General features: G+C 36.7%; 1 protein-coding gene across 2 annotated transcripts in view; it reads right to left on the minus strand.

The window, feature by feature from the left end:
- Window positions 1–26,577, minus strand: part of TMEM135 (transmembrane protein 135) — a 173,016-nt gene that overhangs the window by 116,907 nt on the left and 29,532 nt on the right. For both annotated transcript variants that reach the window (XM_051779268.1, XM_051779267.1), the window contains exon 4: window positions 18,126–18,159. In XM_051779268.1, the coding sequence (XP_051635228.1) occupies window positions 18,126–18,159 (34 nt within the window). The remainder of the gene's footprint in view (window positions 1–18,125; window positions 18,160–26,577) is intronic.

Below are 26,577 nucleotides of genomic sequence, written 5' to 3' on the forward strand. Positions count from 1 at the left end.
GGACAGGTCTGCCTGCCCGCAGCATTGCACACACACCAATCCCATCTCAAACAGCAGGAAGCGTTGCTCCCAGGCACACATAAACTCTACACAGGCATTTAATCCAACATGACATATTTGTGAACAATTTAAGCTAACGCAGCAGCACTTATGCCACAGTAAAACCTTAGAGATACGATAAATAACTTACAAGAGCAGTGCAGTCACCACCAGTGTTTGTTTTCTCAGTGATCTTTATTAAACCAAATCACTGGGATTAAAGCTACTACAACAAAAACTGGAGACAGACATGAGGGGGTTGACAACTCTTCTGTTTGTTTAAGCTGCCTTACTGAGAAGACTTGAGTTAAATATGACCAGAAATAAATTTGTCATAATACAATTTCAATTCTGAAATATCTGGAACCAATTAACTTTGGGAAAGTTTCAAAAGGGCCACCCAGTAATAAACACAAAATAATTTGTGTCTGCTGTCTTGTTTGTGATAATTTTTTTTACTGCTACCTCAGTTTCAGATGTCAGAGTAATGACTTCCATATTCCGATAAAAATGTGAATTGAATCCATATGGAAAAGATGCTCAAACCCATAAAAATCAAAAAAACTCCCTTATTTCTAACTTCTTATACAGAGAAGTTTGTAAAGCCTAACATTTTGACCACTCTCAATTAAAATTAGGAAATTTTTAATACTATTGCCAAAGAATCAGATGTGTCATGGGAAGACGTATCTATTACTTCAGGGAAACATTAATGTAATCTATTTTACTTAAAAGTCTCCAGCAAAAATTACCATTTAACCCTTTGAAAGATGTAGCAGCCCTAACTGCCCAAATTATTTCATTTCCTGTTATAATTATTTTGGAAATACACATTATTATGCCTAAATAATCTTTTACACTTTCAGATAATTGCATTTACGGTTCTCTAAAATCATCCAGTATTTCTTTATATTTCTTTTTAAAAAATATTATTCCTGCCTATATTTTCTATCACAATTAAAGAGGCCAAGTGCTTTTACACTAGTAAGGAGGGAAGGGGAAGAGATCTGCTTTATCTGACAAGGTAAAGCAAAACTACAGGATCAGTGTTACAGAAGTCTTACTAATCACCCCATTAAAAGCTCCCCCATCTCCAGCCACTGGAATAGAGACTCCCACACTTGTCAGAGACACACAACCTCAGCTGAACAGAGCACTTTCCCGATGTGTGTACATTAACAAAGGTAAGGTAAGGTAAGGTAAGGTAAGCTATATCCCCCCCGAGCATGCACCATAAATGGGTGCTAACAACAAACATGAACTGTGTGTCCAGGGACTACACCAAATGTGCTCTAAAGTACCAAATGGCTTCCCTGCCGTTTTCTGTGTAGTGCCTGTTTTGCCTGTTTGTTTTACATAAGGTAAGAAGAATTAAGAATTAAGCACGGAGAAAACTCAATTAATTATTCCATGCACAGCTACAATAACAAAAAACAAATACACAGGTAAGAGCCTACACAGCAAGAGGCAGTGGAAATGGAGCTATGTGCTTCAGTAAGCTCTCTCTGGGGGTCCAGCGGGTCACCCAGCTAACTGCGGGAGTCGTTCCTCAACTTACACACATCACAAAATGCCTTCCTGCTGTTGGAGCTGAACTGGCCCGAGGTACAAGACTCACCTCTCCAGATGTAGATGTATAAAGTCTTTCAACTCACGCTCCGCAAGCGGAAGGAGAAATACCTGCATTAAGTCCCAGAGCACAAAAATGGCCACACCAGAAGAGGTCCATGACTCACCTCACTCAATGCTTTGTTTCAAAAACCAGCAGTAAAAATGCCTCAAAAATACCTTTCCTGCTATACACTGCAGCAAACTCCAGGGCGGAGCTGCTAGAACAAGATGAGATCTCCACATTTAATTGCCCTAATGAATTATTTCTTCCACAATTTCTCTTGCTACTCACAAGAAAGCTTTTGGCACTCCCGATGTACAGCATAGTTTTGTATGTGTGCATCAGTTTGTTCTGAGCTGCTAACAATTTTCTTTGGGATCCCTTCCTTCCTGTATTACAAGTAAACAATTCATCACTATTCCCCCTCTTCATACAAACATGATTTTACATTACTTGTCTCCTACTCCTTCTTAGTCATTCTCCCCCAGGCTAAGTTTACTGAATTTAGCTCCTCCGCTTACACATGTTCTTCAACACCTTTGCATCTTTATTTTTCCACAAGGTACTTTCTCTACTTCTATTACACTTTAAAGAGGACCAGAACTGCAGACAGCAGTAAATCTGTCAGCACACTCTTGATTTATATAGTGACATGATAATGATTTTTCAGTTTTATCCTCTACTCCTTTCCCAATCATCCTCAATATTAAATTGAGGGGGGTAAGGGAAGTGGGAGGTGTTTAATAGCTACAAAATGTTGAACTGACATTTTCCTCATATTTTCAACTTCCTGTCTCTCCAAGTGACAATTCATATTCCAAAACTGTATATATAAAAAAGGAGTTTTCTCCCCACATGCACTGCATTACTGCCATTTCATCAATGGAACGGTATTCATGAGGCTTCTGCAAGCTCCAGTACCAGATCCCATTTTTACAATCTTGGACAAACTACAAATAGCAAAAAATCTGTCTTCTCAGTTTCCTTTTTCACAGAGTGTTTATGACATGGACAATCAGTACTTTACCCCATTACCTACTGTTTTGCCATAATTGCATGATCTTCAATTTTGCAGTGTCAACCTGAAATTCTGTGGCTGAATTCAAAGAAGTAAAAATGGAGTTAGTGAACGTGGTTCCATGAAAATTAACAATATGAAAAAAGTTAAAAAATACCAGATTCTGTGCTTCTAATTTCAGTATAAAGATCTATATACAATTTCCCTGTATTTGCTTTTTTTCCTGCAGAACAGGAATATTATATCAATTCTTTTACCAACCAATCTTGGTATTCTTTTTGTGAATTATTTCCCTTTTTCTGACCAATCTGTTTTTCCAGTTTGCTTCTGAAGACACATCTTACAAGTCTAAGTTCTTCAGATTGCTATACAAGAGCAAAATCTATCCATATTTAAAATTCCTAAATGTTGTTTTTTAAATAAAACCCACACGTTTTTGAGATAAGCACACAAAGTACAATACACTTTACCCTTTTTTTCTTATTCTTATCTCTTCTTCCTTAGCCATTACATAACACATCACAAAATTCATAGACTTCTCTTTCTGCTTGTTTTTGCTTCTCTATCACCTATGCCATTGCTTACCAATCTAGTAACAGAAGGGGGGCAACTACCAGCTTTGCTCAGTGACAATATGTACAGAACAGCAACTCATCTTCACTCCTTATAGCCTCACCACTTCCAGCAGTGGCCACAATTTCAGAATGCGTTTGCATAGGTTGCCTCTTTTGGGGAGTCACGAGTGGTTGCACACAATAAAGTTGCTATTTAAGACTTGAACACTGATCTCAAGGATCATCATATGTGATTTACCTAAACATTCATCAATCTAATCTCAATAGCCAGGCTAAAAACATTTCATGAGAAAAGTGGCACAGGGGTTGTCAGAGTTATTGTGTTTTAGTGAGATGAATTTCCTCTCATTGTTATTTTATCCATCTAATACATACTAACTGATTATTGAAAAATGTTCCAGGAGCTCCCTATTAGGTTTTTTTCTGTCCTGAAAATTCAGTATTAACACTATTACCAATTCTTCAAAGTATTTTTTTCTCAATCACCTATTCAAGTGGCCTCTAAACTCTTGGTTCATTTCTTCCCAGCCAATTTCCTTAAAAGCAAAGTCATCATGACATCAGCCCATTAAAGTTTAATGGGTTTCATGGGTAATGCACACACATTCTGCAAACTTGCTTTCATTAACAAAAAAACCCTCTAATCAGTAAGACTTCCTGTTTCTCTTATTTTTTTTATTTCATCAACAAGTAAATATCAGTGAAGTAATAGATTAATTAATTCTCTGCATTTAAAACTAAAAGTCAAAATTTAAAGCAATGTTTTGAACATTGCTGCAAGATATATAGTACGTAACTGAGTACAAAACAACAGTAACCACAGACCAAAACAGAACTATTACATTTGCAAATATTTGCAAATACTTCAATACAATGCACTCAAGTCAGTGAAGATAACTTGGCAGGTTGAATGAATTGAAAAGGACCATGTCTGTACTACAGCCAAAAATAAGATATATGGTCCTATGTCTTAATTTAGATATGCCCATAGTGTGGGATTCATGTGTACAGTCTGTCAATGATTTTGCACACAAGATGACCCACAAACTGAAAAAATATGTTAAAAATACAAACAAGAGCATAAACTACAGGTTTTGTTTCTTAGGGTATTGAAAAACACTGACTGACTCATTTTCTTCATTTTACTGCCTAACAGTTCACTTAACCTTATGATTTAAGTAAATCTCACGTACTTAATAATCTACTTTTGCTAAAGGTAATGATGCTCACCAACAGACTATTATGCTGGCCCTTCTTAACCCAGTGGCAAAATTCCTGTAGCTGGAGTTTTGTAATACTGCTCATAACACCTTTGTATTTTCAATTCACAACTATTTTGGAAAACTTCCACTTTTTAAGGTTTAAGATTTTCCATACCCCTGACCAACGTCTGAGGCTTCCTTCCAACCCCCTTTCACATGAGTGAATACTGTTTAACACAAATCAATTCTACTTTGGCTTAAGCTGCTGTTAAACTACAGATTGTAGTAACTCCATTCAATAAAGTTGCAAAAATAATCCTTCCATCTTGACACACATTCTTTGAGTCTCTACATGCACAACATACAGCCTACATTGCATAAAGGCTGGAATTCTGAGCGAAAAATTACATACTTGTAAAACTTTCTTAACAAATCAGTGAGAGTCCTTACTTCAAAATTTATCAAAACAGAAACATCTTCAAGCTCTGGTATATTCAGATTCATAAATGCTGTACAAGCAGGCAATCAGGCAATCCAGTAAAAATCCTATACAGAATTTCTTTTAGGGAGGGGGGGGAGGCGTCCAAGAGCTTTTTTATTTATGACCATGACGAAGTTCTCCAGCAAGGTTATTTACCTCATTGAATTCCTATTACCTCTTGCTTTGCCTAAGGCCACTAACTTACTATGATTTGCAACCATTAGTAAACAATGACCATATTCAAGTTCAGTGTATCCATTTCGACAGAAAATGGTTGATATTGTATGCCAGAGCCCTGGCTCAGGACTCAAGGGGCCAGTTTGCACAGCTTAACATGCTCAGGAACCTGGTTCAGCTCCCAGCAGTCTTAATTAGGCTCAGAATAAGAGACATGGAGAACATCAGGGTTTAAATGTAAAGCAAAAGGGTTATGCAAGAAGTCATTTCTTAGGCAGCAGAGAATTGCAGTGTGTTAAAAGAACTGTTGTCACCAAAAACAACTGCATACCTTTATACAGGAGAATGACCATAATTTGTAAAGCTCCTGTTGGTTAAAAAAAACATCCCTAAAGCCAGATAGAGAGAAAAATAGAGACAAAGACAGTACATGCATGCATGCGTGCATCTGTGCGTGTCAGGAAGCAAGGAAGGGATTTTCTACTTCCCAGACAAAAAAATTACTACACAAGCATCTAAAGATTTTAAAATTTTCAAATATTCAAAGCAATTACAATTGTTTATAAAGTATTTCTAAGCAGTTAGTGGGGTGTGAGCTTACACATATAGGGAACGTGCATTTCCAATCCAACTGTACAAGCATTCACTGAAAATTTTGCAATGTGACTGATATTTAAAGACCTTTTAATCAACATACTGATGTGCAAAACAACATAACAAGTTATGTAAATTAAATCCTCCTAATAGAATTTTGCCTGAGAAATTGTACCAGTAAATTTGAACAGGAGTGAAGCCAAGAGTTACTGAACACAAAGTTACTGACACAAATGTTTTATATAAATGAAAACATAACTTTTCAAGACTAAGAGATTTGCAATTGAAAACCAGTATAATCATTAACACTTTAAAATATTCAAAGGTGGCAATTTATTAAGTTTGACTTTGGAGGAGTGTTAAGCAAATTCAGGACACTTTTAATGAAGTTATTTACAACTCACGGAAAGTCAATCTAACATATCTTACTGGAACCAATGCCCACATTTTTTGTAACCCAAACTTAGAGCAGATGTACTTCAAAAAACTCAGAAACATGTGAACCACTGGCATATGTGCCAGTTCATTGACAGTTCTGTCAACACAGACCAGGTACTAAAGTTGAGAAACATGTATTTCAAGATGGCATTCAGCCCCTCTTCCTGATTCGCACTTCAGATCATTTTTTTCCCTAGAAATACTGAACTGGAAATTTCCATTTCCAGACTTATTTCAACCAAGTCTGCAAAAATCTCCAATCCTCAAGACTTGAGGAGAGCAGCAGCTATTGAAGCACTCCATTACTTCTGAGCAGACAAAGAAAGGTTACTGAACCAGAAAGAAACTCCTTAAGGAATCACACCACTCAGGTTATAAAAACATTAATAGTTCACATGGAAGTGACCAGGTGAGACCAATCTAAATGATGCAGCTCCTCGGAAATAACTCTATTTAACAGAATATTGTAGTAAAATATGGTAACTGATGTATTATTGAAATTTCTGTAGTGACTAATGGTCTGATTTACTGATCAATGCATTACAGTGTGGAAAGGGTAGAAAAGACAGAAGAGAAGATTCAGAAAAGATTCTACTGTCACACTTATCGCTGGATTTTCCTTTAAAAATGCTATTAAAGTCAGTTTGCCTTCTAAAGACAGAACAAGTCTTAAAGACGAGACACCAACCGGAAAGTTTCACAAGTGAACAGGGTTCAAACCAACATAAAAATCTGCCTTAGGAAAACCAGTCAGATTTAGATGTAGGTAAAATAAAACTTATTCTGTCTTCAACTTTCCCCACATTTACCAGATGTAGATTGATACTTCAGAATTACTTCCTTCTGTGTTACCAAGAAATTCTACATTTTCTTAAACATTTCCTTGCTAGAGCTCAGTTTCAAGAAAGGATTCTTTTCCTTTCATTTTCCAACACCAATATTGTTTTCAAGCTGACCTGTCTTCCATCCAGACTGACATTTACAAGCTGTGCTAGAAGTTCTCCTCCTCCGCTTTTCTAACCCTATTAGAGGCATAAGGAGCATATCACAGAGACAAGATTTCAAATGAACCACCTCCCCCTGAATGCCAAACCAGTGACTGTTTAAACAATTAAAAAATTTAGTCTCAGCACTGTTTAAAAATCTACATATCCTGTAACAGAATCATGTAAAGAGCTTCAGCAGCCCTGTGTTAACATTTTTCAGTTTACACAAGGTTATAGCTATATACCAGTACATCTATTATATCTCATTATAAACATAAGTAAAAATATTTACACTTTTATAATAAGACTTCTAAAATCATTTTATACATAGCCACAAGAAACATTTTTTAACACTTCAAAATATCACTTCAAAATGTGGAAGTGAAAATAAGAACATTATTTCACATTGCATGTGCAAAGGTATAGGTTTTGGTTTGCACCACAGAAACCATGAAAACAGAGAAGCTAACTGTAGGATTTTACAAAACAACTCATTTTTGTACAGAAAAAGTTGTTTATATTTTTAGACCAAACTGGTTTTCCTCCAAAACTTTTTGTGGAACTTTATTCAAGCATTGAAAATGAACAATCGACTTTTATTTTGACACCTTAGAGTTTCAAAAGGAGTAAAATGATTTTGGGGCTGAAACTGCTGCTCTGTTTAATTATCATTATCCTATAAATGACGTCAGGAACAGTATCAAACTAGAACTGGCACTAATATACTAGAAGTGGATATAGGCAATTAAAACATGAAGGATTTAATTTCAACTGAAACATGTGGAACACAGAAAATAATAATTAAATGTAAGAGATAATTAATCAGAAAGAACGCCTCCTTGTTCCACTGACCAGTTCTACAGCAAGATTAACACTGCATCAAAAAAAAAAAAATCACCAACTAACAGGATAAACTTAAACTCTGCAAATTGAATTCTTCTCAGAAACACTTTCACTATGCATATTTTGAACACAGAATTGAAGTTTTCTTCTTCTACCAAATTAAATCAGTACTCCAGGACTAGTTTTCATAATACTTGATCGATCCCAGAAGCCATAAAGAAACAGCTTGTCAAGACTGTCATCAACACAATAACTGGACGATTTTAAGTAGGACTGCCAAAACCCCAAAAAATAAAGATTCCAAAATCCTATACATTACAATTTTTGTTGAAAGGCATTAGGGAGAGACAGTTAAAGTGGACACTTACAGATTTAGCCAATGCACTCAGTTAGCCGTTCTGTCGATCCACCAACCTCTCTGTCTTTTGACTACACACAAACACCTTTGCCCATTTTTGTGCTCCAACAAGAGGAAGCCAATTAAATTTTTGCGTGTTCCTGGTAAATCTGGTATCTGACAACAGGTCATTACAACTGTTCCCCAAAGCATCAAGAGTTTGCAGATAACCCAGTTCAAGAGCTTTTCCCTCATTCTTTATGCCTCTGTTCACCATTTGATAAAGCAGAGACATTAACAACCCTCTGCCTCAAACATGGTCTTGCCATGCCCCACTCCGATAGACAGCAGGACATTCACTGGATTTTCAAGCTTCAGCAGAGGACTTCAGGGTCTGGAGTGAGGCAGGACAAGCCTGCAGCAGCATTTCACCTACTTTGCTGAACACTCAGAGCATTTTGCCTCTGCCAGCAACACCTGGACCCTGAGCGTTGTTCTAAAGTAAATGGAGGTGCAAATAGCAAATATTGCTGGAAATGGAAAAAATGGCTCCCTTCCAAAGAACATATCTACATCTAAGTTATCAGAATAAGAAAGCATTAATTTTGCTTAAAGTCCCTCCTCAACTTTTTCAATCCTGGGATTGCATCTTTCCCCCACTTCTCCCACAGCAGGGTCATTTCCCTTTCTTCCCAAACCTCATAAACTTAGAAGCATGAGAAGGAAGCAGAGACTGCCAGGTAACAGGGACTGAAGCTGGGAAAAGAGAATAATACCTGTGTTTCTTAGATGCTTGAGGAGAAAAACAGGACTGCCTGACAATGTGAAGATCTGAGAGGACTGATAAGATTGTTGTGAAATAGGAAAAGCAGGAGATTCTTGCTCTCACAAGCCTTCCACAAAAGATCTCTGAAAACCCTTTCCTTTCACCAGGAAAATTCTGAACCGTCTCAAAACACTACTGGGATTTCCCTTGCTGGGAAGCCTTGAATTTTTCTCTTGACTAGTCTTTTTCATCTATCAAATCACTGCTCACAGTAATTCTCATAATCAGAAATGCTACAAGCACTAGAGATGGGTGTCTGGGAGCTCTTCAGAACCTGAAGCCAAGAAAACTTGGAAACTACTGACTAGCAAGGAGTTAACTATAAAAGTCAACTACCTTTCTTTAGCATTCAGTATATTTCTGATACGAAACTCTGTATAAGTTATAAACTGTGGCTGAGTGTTCAGTCTCAAAACTGATTTGTAATACTGACACTTTTGCTAATTCTGGAAAGTCAAACGGATAGTTACTCATCACAAAAGATCATGTTAAAGGAGCATAATGATAAGTGTTACATCAAGTTTCTAACAAGATACACTGGAAAGTTCAAAAATGCAATGCAGCTTTGCACAGAAAGCAAGAGACAAAGTATTGAATATTTTCTCTGACTCTTGCCAAAAGTCCTGCTCTGAAGTGATGGATGAGGTTTCCTGAGGCTAAGATGCCAGAGCCAATTAGCCATGTCAATCCACAAGAACGCCAGCTGCCAGGATCTAACTTTATTACAGTATTACTTAAAAGTGAAGACATCAGCAATGTTTAAGTTCACATGACTCCTAATTTTAAAACCTGCCTTTTTTAGATTTAGGGTTGGGGCAGTGACAATGACCTTAAGTTTCAACTTATTAAAATCCTCACAGAGTGCCATGATTACCCATAATTTAATTAAGTAAAGCATTCTGTTAATCAAATTAGTCTACATTATGCTCTATTCAAAAGAAAGTAAGACTTCGGCTTATTTTACTCCCCATGTAATTCTATGTAATGTTTATATTTAAAAGCAGCAATTTATTTCAATAGTGCCTGTTTTAGTTGCCAAACTGCCTATCCCACAGAACGTGATATGTGTAAAGTATATAGCTTACCCATTTCTGACATCTAACTCTGAATTACAAAATAAAATTTTTGGAAAGTGTCTTGAGTATTTGTCGACTAAACTAAAGCATGTCCAAGTCTTTGATTATTTGAAAACATCTGCATTTAATTTCTAAGCGAGGAGCTTGGAAATGTTGATCTTACGATACACTTCCCTGCACAGTCACCACAATAAATTCAGTGATTCCAAGAAAGGGTAAAAGTTTTCTTCTGTTTAGGTGTCTGTGAAATAAATCTGAACATTACTGTTAAGCAATAAAAAGCTCCCATTTCTTTTGAATAATGTCCATATTCATCCAAACTGTGCTCCTCTATACTAACTTTATTAACATATTAATTGAAATTTTGACTTTTTGCTACTACTACATTTACACTGCCTTTGCCACCCCAGTATACAACTGGTAGATGGTATTAAAAGCAACTCTTCTTGAGCTGTTCTGTACCCCAAGGACACAGAGAAAGAGACAAAAGCAGAAGTATAATAAGTTTAAAAACAGTTACAAGTCTTCTGAGAAGAGAAATTGAGTTTTCCACATTCTTATTCACAACTGGGTTTAGTTAATTTTAATTATTTCTTATCTGGAGTTTTTTAATTATTTCTGTAAATGTTCCTATTTATACCTAGGTATACAGCAAATAAGGAGCATTAGTAAGAGCTTAAAATTAATAAAAGCTGGTTCTCAATTCTTTGTTCAAGCTGTCAAAGGAAAAAGGGATCAGCAGGAGTAATGAGCGTGTTCTAGTTATTCATATCCTTGACTCGTAAACCTTTTTCATAATGATTATTTTTCCTTCCTTTGAGATGTATCTGAAAGATAACTTCAAAATTTGAAGCTTTATTTTGCAAAATAACCTAAGTGCCATAAGTGTCCGAGAATGCCATATTTCATTGCCATTTAATCATAGAGCATTAGGGATTGCCCATTGAAATGACATATAAAAACAAACCCCATCTCTCACTCCAGCACAGTCTTCAAGTGCAAACTAACGCGTGATTACCTTCCTTCTTTGAGATTTGCCCTTTAAAGGATAAAAATCCATGGATCTTTGTTCTTCTTCCTCTGTTTTGTAAACCAGATTACTGTCACTGCCATAAAGGGCATCTGTGATGCCTGACTGTCCATGCTGTGAAATCAGCCATACCCTGAGTGTCCTGAGAACAATGGGGTTGACTCTGCCTGGCTTTAAACCATGAGGCAGCATAAACATGAAGGCATGTTGGAAGAACAAACGCTGGATAAGCTCCATCTGAATATGCCTTCTATGAAATGGGAAAGATGTAAGCTCTTCATTTTCTACCTTACTTTTCCACTAAGATCTGGGCAGTAACAAAGCAGAAGCTACAGAAAAGTCTCTCCTCCTAAGTCCAAATGACAAAACAGAATAAAAACGCCATTCCACAACAGAAGGCAGGAATTACCAAGGAACATCACATGACCTGACGGAACACGCAAACAACTCTTGACAAAATCCCAGGTCACAATGTGGGCCAAAACAATTGCAAAAATGCCACTATTACAAGCAGGTATTCATGACTCTCTGTTGAGCTTCAAACTTGAGATGTGTTAGAACAGAACCGTAGCTCCAAGGAAAACACCAGTCAGTTCATATCAATGTGTAAATTGACCAGACAAGACTTGTTTCATGTTAGCACTAAAATTAAAGGCTTAATTTGTAGCAGAATTACAAAAATTATCAATTACATCAAGTGACAAGACATCACCTGAGACAGTTTTTCCATGCAAAAGTAGAAATTCTGCACTAAGTGAGCACTTGAGACTTCTTTCCAGGTAGGATTAAATTCTGTCCTTTTTGCTCTTCCCTTACCCAAGCAGCAATGACTGGGTGCTGGATGCTTCACTAGAGAGATCAAGACATTGTTTCAGAGCACTGTCACAAAACAGGGTTTTGTCCTCCAAAAGGCAGGAAATATTTTACAATCCTGAGTTCCAGTTCAATGTCATTTTCAATGAGGAAAATCCTTTCCTGTGAGCTTTCAAACAGGATTCATCCCCCTTTAAATCAACCACATGAGATGCAGAATATTACAGAACCACAGAATTGTTCAGGCTGCAAAAGACCCTTAAGATCATCAACTCTGGCTGCTAACCCAGCACTGCCAAGTCCACCCCTAAACCACGTCCCCAGCTGACACATCTACACATCAATTTTCTTACATGTTCCTGAGCAGCCTGTTCCAGTGCTTGACAACCCTTTCTGTGAAGAAATTTTTCCTAATATTCAATCTAAACCAAATATCAAAGTATTTCTGCTATTCCAACAATAACTTATAAAACCGAGAAAATAAGACAGTAAGGCAACTTACTATTCTAACAACAAAAGTAGCCTGGTAAGCAACAGTTTAACTAGTACACTATCAACTTAAAAGGTGACAACACAAGAAACGAAAGGGAAATCTGGACACCATTAGACAACAAATATACATGTTTCCTGCCAGCTGCTGCTGTAACCAAAGCCACTGACATCCCAGAAGAGAAGCACCAGACAACAGTTGCAAAGTAAGGAAGAGATAGTGGTAGGAGGAGAGCAAGCATCCTGGAAGACAAGTGTCTCAACTATTTACTTGATGCACTTCCAGTTACAGAGATTACTTCTGAAATGTTAGAAAACTAAAAAAAAAAAAAAATCTAGCTATTCCTATCTTGGCTAATATGCTAGAAGAATAGATAAAATCTCCCATGTTGGCAGTCCTTCTATAATGTTAATACTAAGAATCACAAGAAAGCACACAAGAAAATTCTAAATATCTAAAAAGAAAAGGGAGGAGTGGTCAAATCCATTTTACTAGAACCCAGCGTTTCAAAAAGTTTAAAATACATCTTGCATAAACATAAATCCACCTGTTCTTCTTCATTCTGGATTGTCTCCATCTTTCGATTAAAACAGAAATGTTCCCAGTGGAGAAAAACAGGAGACAGCTAGTCTTGTTCCTAAAATTTCAGTTTAGTAAGTTTAAAATGAAAACACTCGCAAAATCTTAAAACTACAGGATCAGCAAAAGCACAGTTTAAAAGTGGCCTTATTAAAGGTCTTATTAAAGGCCTTAAAAGTTGTTGCTTTTTCTTTTGTTACAGCAAGTCCCACTCCTCTTTTTTTCATCCCTCCACATATCACTTCCACAAAGCATGAAACAACGACAACAAATCTAGTGTATATGAAAAGTGATATCGGAGGGCCCTTGGCCTCAGACATTTGAACCATGTTCTATATTGTGCCATATCTCTGTCAAGTTTGGTATCTACTTTGCTGTCTATGTGTGCCAGATATCTGAAATTAGGCTAATAGCTTTGATTTTTGTTTTTAATATTTCAGAGCATGAAGATTTAGTAATATTATGAATCACTATGACTTCCATCCTGTAAAAAAACATACAAATATCAGGAGTTAAAGCTGACTGAAGAGCACTGGATACTCATCTCTCCATTAGATCCTGAAGGATTTCTTTTTAAGTCTGCATTTTTGCATGCTCCTAGATCAAATATTTCAAACTTTAAGAGCACAACTTACATGCAGTCTTCACACTGACTAGTTGGAATAAACAACGATACAGCCAAAATGAACTCAGATTTAGTCTATTTATGCAACTGAAAAACAATTCAACTGTGAAACTGCCTGGACTACTTTAAAACTGCAAGAAACTGTGCTCAGTTGCATTACTTGTTCTCTATCACATGCAGAAGCAGAGTATTACCCACCAGAATGCCACTGATCACTTGTTTAAACAGTATCGTTTCCCCTATATATGAGGATCTGTGTGCAGTATTCCATAAGTGGCAGATGCACTGATGACGTGAAATCAGCATAGCAATAAGTAAGGCACAGCATCTTCCTACTTCTGTGTAAACTTTGTCCAGACGCAATTGCTGACAACAATTTCTCCAACTTCCACATCCAGGTCACCAAAAATACCCTCTCTTTCTGTCTCTCTTTCTGGGGTCTTCCTAAATTTCTCTTCACGTTAATTAATTCATTAAATTAATCCAACCCTTTCCTGAAAAACCCATGATTTTCTTTATCATCCGCTTTCTGCTTTAACTAGAAATTTTCTCATATTCTTCCTCTTGTTTTACCTGTAACTCTCCCCACAAACCAACACCTGTTACGTCAGCATAGCTCCGGTCCCTTCATGTCTCTTGCCACAATGAATTCTCATTTCTCACCTATAGCTTGTGCTTCTCTACTTCCTTGTCTTCCTATCTTCCTTGTCTTATTTTTCAAATTTATAGCTGTCCACTCAGTAATGCTCTCTCTGTGGTTGGGATAGATCCCTACACTTCTTCCTCCCATCACACTCAAGAACCAGTCCTCAACAGCACCATTCTGCCTTTTTCATCCAGCTGCTTCACCTTATGATTAAGTTTTTTATCATATAATCTGTGACCCTCAGGAGCACCTTATTAATATTAACATTTCCAATTTTTCAAGTAGCCCACCGTACATCAGAAGTCATAGTACAGAATGAATAAAGCCTTTGATGTAGTGATGCAGTTTGAATTTCAAACAGCACATAGCTCAGCACACACTAGGGTAACTGCCCCTATGGTGTAGTATTTCAATGACAACATAACAATTTTCCTAAACTCTTGTTTTTCAAAAAGCTTTATATTAAATCAGTCCTAGTTTATCTTCTTATCTTGCATATTGAAGGTAGCACCTTTGTTTTGTTTTCAACACAAAAAAACCCAAACCCGAAGACCCAGTTTCTTCAATGTAAAAGCAAGAATTCAACTGTTGAGCTGTGTCACAACAAAGTATGCCTGTTGTGAACTGTTTCGAAACATAAGAGCTATAGGTCTTCCTCATGGGACAGTCATAAATATCACCTACTTTTCCAGATAAAAATAACTGAAAGAGATTCCATTTCACTTTCCACCTTTTGCTGGAATCTTGGGGTTCCTTTTGATCTCAAATTATCCATGAAGGATCATCTTATATGTTCACTACCAAAGCATCTCTTATGATCCTAGAAATTTCTTGACTTAAACACGTGCAATCCAAAATAGAACTTGAAAGCTCCGTGCTTCTGTGTGATCCACAGTACTAACACTACTCTGTTCCAGGCTATTACAGAAACTTCGGGTCTCAATAGCACATGTTCAACAATGCTAGGGGCTCAGGCATACTAACTTACTTCTAAAAACTTAAATGACTTTCAGTCAGAAGCTCAGAAGCTGATTTTACACTCTGCATATCAAAATTAAAACTACAGATGCTTCACTCCTATACTTATTTCTCATTCTTATCTTTAAAGAAACTAAAAAGAAAAAAAATAAAAGAAAATCCAAGCCCTAAAGTGCATTCTTGTATAGCTTCAATTCTGCAGCAAGCTAGTCTGAAAAAGCATTTTTGTTCTATTTTTCCATACAGCACATATAGCCTCAACAGTTAATTTTTGATCTGTCATTTCACTGTGTAAGCAGAAAGGAAATGCAATTCAGGAGTTCAGGTTCACATAAATCTATAATCACTGACTTATTTAAAATGAGCCAGGACATTTATTCACATGTTTCCATTCACAAGTTTCTAGTAGCTCCAGAGTAAAAAACAATAAAAATGTCACCTTTAGAACACGAGTCCTTAGACTCACTCCCTTTCATGTTCTACTGCATTTCACTCGCTGAAATGAGAAACAGCAGCCACACATAAAGACTTTAACAAACCTTTCCCCTTTCCACTAAGTAAATTTATCTCTGAGGACAAATTGTCACGTACTGCCAACAGGACAACAGAAATAAAATTTTCTGATTTAGAAGCCCTAATCTGGCTATAAAAATTCACTGCAGCAACATTCATGATAATTTCTTATACTAACCAACACTAATTACAGTTACCTCCTGCCTGTCTAACTGGGCAAAGGCACACAAGAAGAATCACACAGAAAGCCTTAATTATTATTGCCAAGGCTGCAAAACAAAGTTTAGGAAAATATGAAACAAAACAAAAGAATACATTTAGTTCCATGAATATCTTAACAGGTCCTGACACGAGTTTTACAGAATGCAAGAAATGCTGTCTAATTCCACAATCTAGCTGTAATCACTAAAGATTAAAATGTGCCAGCTTTCAGAATGGGGCACGCTGCAATCTAAAGATGACAGAAATAAATGTTTTAAGGGCTTAGTAAACTTATAAGTGAATCTCACCAAAGTATATAAAGTTCTAAACAAAAGATAAGCAACACAAACAAGGAAACATTTTCTGTGATTACACAGTTTGCTAACAAGATAAGTATGAGGTGATCACAGGTAGCTTAACAAAGCAAACCCTGGCAGCCCCGGGTCCACCAATGATTTGTGCCTACAATAAACAATCACGCTAAAGAGAATATCCACTGCACCAAATGGCATTCATAAAATGTAATTGCATTTCTTGACTTTTCCTTTCTAAGACCATCCAGCACCACATGGACTGGGTGGCACTGCAGCCTAAGAGCCAGAAAGACAGTGACAGCTTTCTCAGAACTGGACACTCAGAGGTATTGCTATATAGGCACACTGATTTCCCCCTTCTCTTGAAAAGTCCATTCCAAAGGAGTGATGGCATGTCCAACTAAACATCACTGTCCTTATAACCTATGTTTCCTGAATGAGGACTTTCCACACAGTTGGTCTTCTGAATTCAAGGAAACCTTCCAAAGTTAGGACTTCCTTTCAGGAATCAAACCTTGTTCCCATGTGTTACTGGGAGTCCAAACAATCTAATTAATTAAATTTCAAGAGAAGGATTTGTCATCTTTCCAAATTAGGTTAAAAACATTTGTAAAGAAAAGGAATCCTAAAGGACAGGGTATGAACCATATAAGTTAGGCAGCTATAAAAGGTTAAATGGTAGTTAACAATAATGAATTTAAAAGCAAATATTAATTTCTTCTCTTCTGAAGTCTGTTCAGTTCCCGTCATGAGTCTGTCATGACAGACAGTCTACAAGTACAGAATAACTCAAAAAAAAATTTCTGCCTGGAAGAAACTGTTAAACACCAGAATTTGAGAGAGAACTACATGATGGGTTTGGTAAATGCATAAAGGGACTTTACAGGATATCTACCTGCTAACACACATATGATGTCACCTCCTACCACAAATATTCAGAATTACAAGTCATCAACAATGACTTCACAGAGACGGACGGAAGAGAAGGTATCAGTTGTATCACCCTAATCTGTACTATGATATATTGCCATTGTCTTATCAATTTTAGTCATCGATCTTTTAATCACCACCAGAGTTCTACTCTTGCACAACTGTGAGGCCCCAGTAAACTGTCCCAGTGGTCTGAACACAACCTTCAGTTGTTTTCTTTTTTGTAGTTTCTGTGACTCTTTAAGCAACTCCAACTATACAAAAACTTTACATAATTCCTTTAGCAAAATAAAATCTTTCCTAAAGGAGTATAATCAAGTAACAGAAATATTTTATATTTAGAGTAAGTTAACATCACACATCATTTAGAGAAATTTTATTTATTTGAATGAGATTATAAGAAATATGATACAACATTTAAATTGATACAAACATGCAATAAAAATGTTTGCACACACAACAGCTGATATCAGTTTGAAAAACAATTAATTACAAAACTAAACTATATGGTGTTGGATTTCTCATCTGCAAAATAACGACCATCAAAGTACTAGATGCCATTCTACTACAGACGAGAAATATAAAATTACCCATCTTCTTGGGGCTATGATACAAGAAATTTTGAGCATAATACAACGCTTTACAGCTACTTCTGAAAGACCTAAGGTCACAATTTGCTCTTAAGTTATCTAGTAAGGTAAAATTTCTAAAGAAAAATCCTGGAATGATTAAAACAGACGATGAATCTCACATTTTCAATGGATCTTAGGTGGTTTTACTCTTGAAATAAAGGACTACTTACTTGGTTGGCCATGTAAATTGTGAGGAGGCCTCTCCTATAAACAGAAAAAATAAAATTAGTGAAGGAATCAAACATTTTTTGCAGACTGAAGGAAAACACTTAAAGCATTAAGAATATTTTATTAAAGAAGAGAGTTTAAAAACACAGATTATTGATGGAGAATGAATCATTACACCCTATAAAAAAATATGTACAAAACCAAAAATAGCATCTTGATAGCACAGTATCCAAAGCAGTGAGGAATTACAGGAATCAAGTTATATATAGCAACTTGCTACTGCACATAAGTCCTGAAGCTGTCATGAGGGGCAAGGCACCCTGAATTACACAGCACTTATCATAAAATAAAAGCCTACACACCAGCTGTTAATGTAGGCACACAAACAATGACCTAAGCCTAAGTTAAATTGTGAATTTACAGAAAAATGCTTATGTGTTAGCTTCTGTTTTGTGACCACTGCTATGTAACTTGAGACACCTTAGCCCTTCTGCTTACAATATTATGAAAAGTTTTCTACTGAGACTGATGATACAGAAATCTTGGCTCAAGCCAGTTCAGAATCACAGTGCTAAGAGTGTCCGGGAACCATTTTCTCTTCTAACCTTTATCTAATTTTTTTTTCCCCTTCTATTTTTGGGTCTGTCCCTGTGTCTCAGCCCGTAGCTCACACTGCACTTTAGGAAAAGTATAAACTTGGGCTCATGCTCTCACACTTTTGTTGATTCTATTGCAGCACAAGACCGAAACTGAACTCAACTATGCAGATGTGAGTTGCTCCAGTAACAGACTGCACTAGGTGTCATTACAGGATCCAGGTGAATTAAAAATTATTTTCTGTACATCGGTCACAAACCACCATCAGCCTTGAGAAAGTGGGAAACATTACCACTGCAGATCTGCTTTGCCTTCAATCATTCCTCTTCTGCAAAGATCTGCTTAGAGACTATCGTCAAAGGTTGGAACGCTCAGTTTCAGTATTTCCTACTGGACTGGTGTTCTTAACATTTTGAGTCTCCCATCAGCCTTGTAGTATTCAGGATTTTTCATATCGTCCCTACTGGTCTTACACATATAACTTGAAAATTTGTGTGAAGGCACCATATACATTCAACTATTAGAGTTTCTCAACATGGAGTTGAGCTTATAACCTGAACCCATATTTCTCTTCATGCCATTCAGGATTTTTTTTATATTGCTACTACAGAAGGTAATATATAACAGAAGGTCTAACCTGGGCTTGTATGTTCCATTTTGTCATGACATTTTAAGTTTTCAAGCATTCATAAGACTGCTTAAGAGAGCAGTATGTTAACAGAGCACATCTTGCTATCAATTCAGTTGAAGACGGGAACAAAACAAAAGCACAGATAGCAGGAAATAGAGAAATTCCAATCACACAGTTGCCAAGCTTGATCCATCCGGAAAGAAATTTATTCAGTATTTTCTAAACCCCATGTTTACAAGTCCATAACTTTGCCAAGTTATGCATCTAGATCAAGGTTTTTCAGAGCAGATATCTAAGCCATGGGGACATATTCCACTCAAAAGCTTTAGTGCTTCCACATCATGCTGAACTTGGGGAAAGCAATGATGCAGCATCCTGACTTCCACAAGTTGCTCTCTACTCACAGGGAAGGTTCAAATTTGGCTTAGGTTCAAAATTTTAACCAGTTTGGTTTGTGGGTTTTTTTAAAGCAGAATTACAAATCTGCTCTCCTTCTCCACCTACCATCACTCTGTATCAGATACTAGAAACAAAACTCAGGCATAGAAACCTAGAGAAAAAAAGCCTGAATCTAAAGAGTTGATGAGGATGAGGCACACAAGAAACAAGAAGACAACAGAGGGTCTGTGAGCGTTTAAGCAAAGCAAGCCCTACAACTTGCAATAAAGCATCAAAATGCTGTAGGACATTTCTCACCAGGAAGGGGTAAAAATTCACCTCATGTAATAGATAAATTCAACTCTCACATTGATCTGCAAACAGTCACCATCTTTCAGCTGATTAGCTCGAGTGATAATACTGGTGGCCCTACCCTCTTGATTACCAAACTGGCAGTCAACACAGTTGTGTATACTGTAAATTTTATTTTAATTTGTTCTCAGGAAAAATATCAGGTATTTCACGTTTCTTGGATTCTTTTTTTTAGTCCCTGTAATAGTGTTAAAAATTTACAATAAATACCCAAACACTCAGCTGTTTGGAAACACAGAAATAAATTACCCATGAGAGCTAACCTGGTAACTCAATACACTTTGAATATTCTGGAAAACTTCAATAATATCCTGCAGTAACATAACTGCGAGAAGCCTTCACCAGCTACTGAGTGACAGATGCAGCTTTCAGGGTATACTGCATATTTCAGAGAGTACATTTCAGAGAATATATGTGTATTCACAACTGTATTATATATAATGTGCACAAAACAGGATGATCATTGTATGTCTACATAATTTACTTAGTGGATTCTCTCATGCAGTCCTTATTGTCATACAAGCAGGGCTGACATGCAGGCAGGGTCTTTTAGCCTCCCATGAATATTTATTTAATTTTCTTATTTTTAAACACTAAAGCTAAGAATTTGTTCTAAATGAGTTTTAGTTTCTATTGTAGTCCCTTTGGCTTAAGTGTAAAACACCAACCACAAAGACAAAGAAAGGAAAAGGGGCTAAAGAAGAGGAAGGAAAGAAATCAGAAGCTGCAGTGCAGCTGCAGCAAGACCAATGTGAGAAGTAGGTGGTTGGGAGAAGGAAAAATGTGCAGACAATAAATTTGCGAAAGGAAGTAACTTCCGGAACCAAAAATACAGCAAAGTTTCTAGATGACGTCATCTCAAAGTGCCTCCAACAAGCCCGTCTCTGAGGCCCTGCTTGACTCCAAGCAGAAAGTTTTCTTCCTCCAAATTAATTCTGTGACTGTTTAAAAAATAAATAGCTCCATTTTTCCAGGGGAAGGGAAAAAAAAAAAGGTGGGGTGGAAGGGGGGGTAGTCTTCCTGGCCCTGTGCAAATGTGATCCAACAAGCCTAACCCAACCCTGAACTCCACTGTTAAAAAGCAGGTGGAAGTTCAGAAAACATTGCGCTATTCTGTGGCAATGACAGCTGACAGAAAACAGGACAGAAAGATGGAGGTAGGCCAAGCAAAAGGGTCATTAGTACAACCAAGGACTGTATTAAAACTGCAGCTGGTAAACAAAGAGGAAAATATAATTGGGAAATGGCATTAGAAGAGCAGGAAATAGTTAAACAATAAAAACAATTAGTCAGCCATGTCTAACCACATGCTTTGGGAAGGTTTAAAGATACCAATAAACAGCTTACATTTCACCCTAAAAGTCCATGAACCAGTGTTGAACACTAATCTTGGGAACACCAACATCAGCATGTGGCTACACCACTGATGGTCAGGCGAGGTCACTACGGCAAAGCCCAAGCAGAGGCACACAAATCCTTACTGCCCATTCCTCCTCCATGGTTTCTGTCTTATGCCATTTTCCTCCAGAGGCCTCTTCCATAAAGATCTTCATCGTGGCTTCTCACTGTCTCCCAGTCACCTCTTAACTGACAGTATCTCCCATACTCAACTCTTTTCTAATGACATCTGTGGTCTTTAACTAAAGAAGGAAAAACATGAGCTAGGGGTAACCCAAAATTCATGAGCAGCAGACCAAGGTCCATCCTGACAGTTTCTTGTGTTAAAGAACTTTTTTTCTGAAAAAGTCTTAACAAGACTGGTCTCCTTTACCTGGAAAGGAGGATTGCACGAAAGCAATCATGTTTTAATTACCCTTTAATTCAAGTATCAAAGAGCAGTAGTGTTTAATATACTTTTCACTTTGTTTCTCCTCCTTTTTCTTCCCAATTCACACTTTAACAAGAATTTTCTTTCATGTCTGTTAGAGAACTGAGCAGGCAATGTCTCAGAGTTTAGGTATTCAGCACAGGTCACATTATCTATGGCTGAATTATTCCAATCTTGCAGATTCCACTTCTAATGTTTAAATTACAACAGACCACAGGCTTCCAGAAGATAATTCATTTATGCCTTCCTCAAAGAAAACTTTAACTTGATAAAAGTTGCTTTTCAGACAATTTGGTAATGTTCAGACCAAATTCTGACAAGCAATAGCTCTTAAACTACGGTATATAAACCTCAACAGAGAACCACACATTTTTTTATTGTGCTGCCCAGAGGAAAGAGTCTAAAATAACTGCTAAAAAACCCAAAAACCTACAGGATAAAAATAACAAGGAAAACTAGCAGTGTACTGGGCCACATTACGAGAAGTGTAGGTAAGAGGTCAAGAGAAATTATTAATCCCATTTACTTGGCACTCATTACAGCGCAGAGTCCCGTGCCTGTTTGCAATCCCCAATACAAAACAGGCATCGGTCAGCTGGCAGGGAGGACCAGGAGCATGGTCGGAGAGATTTTGACCTGACTCAAGGAAACAGCATTTTCTCCATCAAGACAGGTGAGCATTGGAACAGGGACTCCGAGGGGCTGCTGGACCTCTGTCCTCAGCAGTTTGCAAGGCTGACGGGACAAATCCCTAAGCAAGATGGTTTGAACTCAGTGCCGGCTCTGCTCCAAGCAGCAGGAAGCTGCACTAGCTGACTTCCCAAGGTTTATCTGAACAATTCTATTATTCTACAGAAAAAAAGGTGGAATGCAACTTCGAAATACCATATATAATTTTTTTTCCACAGATTATAAAATCACAAGGGATTAAACTGATAAATAATCTGTCTTCCTAACTAATACAAAACATAAACTTTTCCTTAATGAATTAGTCACATATTTAAAAAAAAAATTGTCTTTTAAGTATTTCCAGTCACCACAATCATTGATATATTATTCTAAGGGTACTTATCTTTACAATTTGCACTCTAGTTTCTACAAGAATCTGTCTGGTGTCTGAAAATGGTTACATCTTTACCTCCCCTGCAACACTACAGACTCCAACCAAATGACCCACACATCATTTCTTAAACAAAAACTGAACTCCTTCAGTCTTCCGACAACGTTCCCTAAGATTTTAATCACATTTACAGCTCTTTACTGAAACTTTCTCATTTTTTCAGAACTCGTCTTCAGGACTCAAAGTGAAAATATAGAAAATAAAAAACAGATCAAAGCTTTCCTATTCTTTGTTTAATCAATAGTATTTTGAAGTCAAAGAAATCACTAAGGGCCACTCTCAGACTTTGAATGCATTTGACTGAGAGCAAGGTATTTATATTTTCATGTAAGTGCCAAAAACTCTGCAAAACTTATTTGATTGAGGCCAAAGTCCAATTTCCCTAACACATGAGTAAAACATCCTATTCACGCCAATAGAAGCAGCAACTGCCCAAATCTGCATGCCAACATATTGTTTGTGGAACACTTTGCTGAAGAATGTTTTCTTGCCTAGCTTGACGTGCTATAAAATTCAAAGAATAACTTTAGTTTCACAAGCAGCATAAGCTTTTTCTTCATCTAATAGGAAATAATACAAAATACCAATTTTTAAACACAACTTAGATTGTGTTTTCCTAAAAAATCATGGCCAGTTCTCTCTCTCCTTATTTATGGGTTTCCTTCAATGTACTTATGGTTTTCCTTAAAAACACAGTGTTGCTAAGCTAAAAAGCAACAGCATCAACAACACACAAAAAAACCCCAACCAAGTTTGCCTGAAGGTGGGATGAATCCTTAGAAAGCACTTATGCTCCTGGCAATTTTATCATAAATTAACCAGTGTGACCACAGCAGCCCTCAAAGAAAACTTCCAACAGAACACAAACACCTTCTCTTTCTCTAAACAGCACAGAAGAGACGTAGGACCTGTCATTTTTAAGCTATTTCTTTCTCATTATTCATTCCTCCTTTTGAATATTTACTTCTTTCACATGTTTTGCCTTGCCATGCCCATTTTATGTCTAATAACAGCACTACAGCTCCTCCAATTCCCTCATCAAGAACTTTTTTAGTAATATGAAGTTTAAAAAATTGTTTTCTCCACTGCCTTGTTTCATTAAACCACAAACCTTTCTGAGTAGACATCCTGAAATCTAAATATTCACTGCAATTAATTAAACATATTTGAACTACTATAATTGCGGGTTTTTTATATATTTATGTAAATTGTGGAGGTTTATGATCACTTTTTTGTCTTGCTCAAAACTAAGGGGGAAATAAGTCAGCGAGTCAGAAATAACAGGAAATAACCACAGCAAGATGGATACCACTGTCTACAAAATTCACACAAATTGAACAGGCACCTCCTTCAGCAGGAACAGCCCACTGTGTGAGCCCCACCCATGAATTCACACCACATGGGGAGGCAACACTGGGGCAGGGACACCCAGGCCCCCTTCCCTGCAATGTTCACTCCTGTAACCCAGTGCTCAGCAGCAGTCAGGAGCAGACGTGTGTAGAAGGAGCCTGAAGACGGATAAAGCAGCATGGTAAAAATCTTTATGCATGCAATTATGTTCTCTGATTAAACATTTAATTGATGGGTTATGTTTCTCCAATATATGTAATAAATTTAAACAGCCAGGGTGCAAACACACACAAAATAAAAATATCCAACTCACTGCTAAGACAAGAGCAGTTTCAGCTTTGGTACAAAGCTTTCTAACTTCACTCCCAGTCCAAAATATCATGTTCCTACAATTTGCTTTTTCAAAACTTCTTAGTGTTGTCCAACCAACAAGACTGACCCGAGAATAAAGAGGTACTAGAATAAAACAAGTCAAACTTACCTTTCCTTGTGACCTATACAACAAAATCTGAACTATGCATGACTTCTATAAAAATGATTTTTTCATAAATTCCTTATGTTAGTTTCCTACAAAATAAAGTTTGAATTTTATATGAATGCTACTCTTCATTGAATCTGCTGCACATTCTGACAGTTACCTCTGTATTTTAACTGATAATCTTTTTTTGGATTCTTTACAAGTCTAAGAAATCACAAATATAACTACTTTCATGGGAATCAGTGAATTCAAAGGTATATATGGGGTGGAATGTTAAAAAAAAAAAAGGTAAAGAGCACATAACATGCTGCAAAAACTTGTTACAGCAAAACAGTAATTTTAATAGTAAATATTTTCATATATCTTAGTGTATATCTCATAGAAAAAAATATAAAATTATATATGTTTATTTTAGTAAATAGGAAAATTTGAGAACATTTGTCCTTTTTTAAATTAAAAAAAAAAAAAGAAAGACTTAAAAGAGTTAACTCTGGCTTTAATTTCTGAACATAAACTAAGAAGCTAACATAATAGTTTGTAATGGCTCCCCAGACAGGACTTGTGGTCTGCAAAAACAGGAAGAATTCCTCCCCTCAGCTTCAACCCCTCCCCACTGTAAAACATACCATTTTATAACCTGCAGAATTATATCAAACACACAAATCACGTTTCCCCTAAAAAGAAAGAAGTTAAAATGAAGAGGTAAGAGGTAGGTTTTTTACAGCAGCTTGACACCACAAGCAAGCCAACTATAGATCTGGAGTTGTGATTGCATCCCTGTAATAACACAAGCACTGCAGATTATGTTTAGGGTATCGTTAATCTCTCACACCCACCAATTTCCTACTGACAGCTGGAGGTCAGCAGCGAAGTCCTGGTGCAAAAGTTCACTTAAAATCAGGAGGAACAGATAAGCTTTCAAAATAACGCTGAAAATTATGAAAACAGACCAAAGAAGTAAGTTTTGAAAAAAGAACATGATAACGTTTTGAGTTTAGTAAATACCAGTAGCAAGTCTTTCACATAAAGATAATGTTCAGGCACAGAACTTAATTTCAGAAATATACGGTTTAAGGACTCATGACCCACTGCTTTTTTAAAGGAATTTTGTATTGAAAAATAAGGGGTTGTTTAAAGCAGGAAAAGGACACTTCACAGGTTGGGGAAATTGAAATTGCTAAAACTGCAAATCAGTAATCCTTGCTTGGAGCACATTACATGTTAAGTAAAATGGTTTCATGCAAACACTCAGAATTTGTTGTTCTTAAAAGGAAATAAAATAAAATCAACATGTTCCATGATTTGAACACATGCCAAAGAAAGGGTATGAGAAAAATGGGAAGGGAGAGAAGCCAAAAAGAAAATATATCTACAGTAATACATTCCAGTTAAATTAATACCAATAATTCTTACAGAGTTTTCAGCTAGTGCAACACAAGATAACATCTATAGTTTAATTTTTTTAACTGCTTTATACTCTTTTATATACAGATTTTCTTTCAACATTCCCTCCCTCTTCCTCCTCTCCCACTTTCTCTAGGGTATCTACAGAGGCAAAACAAAGGCTGACATACAGAGGGGAAAAAACCTCTTAATTAAAGTGTAATTTAACCTCACAAGATTCCATTAAAAGATATAGAGATTCCAAAAAGCTTATTAGTTTCATAAAAAGACTGACTAGGAGATAACAGAAGAATAAC

This window comes from Manacus candei, unplaced genomic scaffold, assembly GCF_025592945.1.
Source record: "Manacus candei isolate 608988 ecotype Guabito, Panama unplaced genomic scaffold, ASM2559294v1 h1tg000014l, whole genome shotgun sequence".
NCBI classification, from domain to species: Eukaryota; Metazoa; Chordata; class Aves; order Passeriformes; family Pipridae; genus Manacus; species Manacus candei.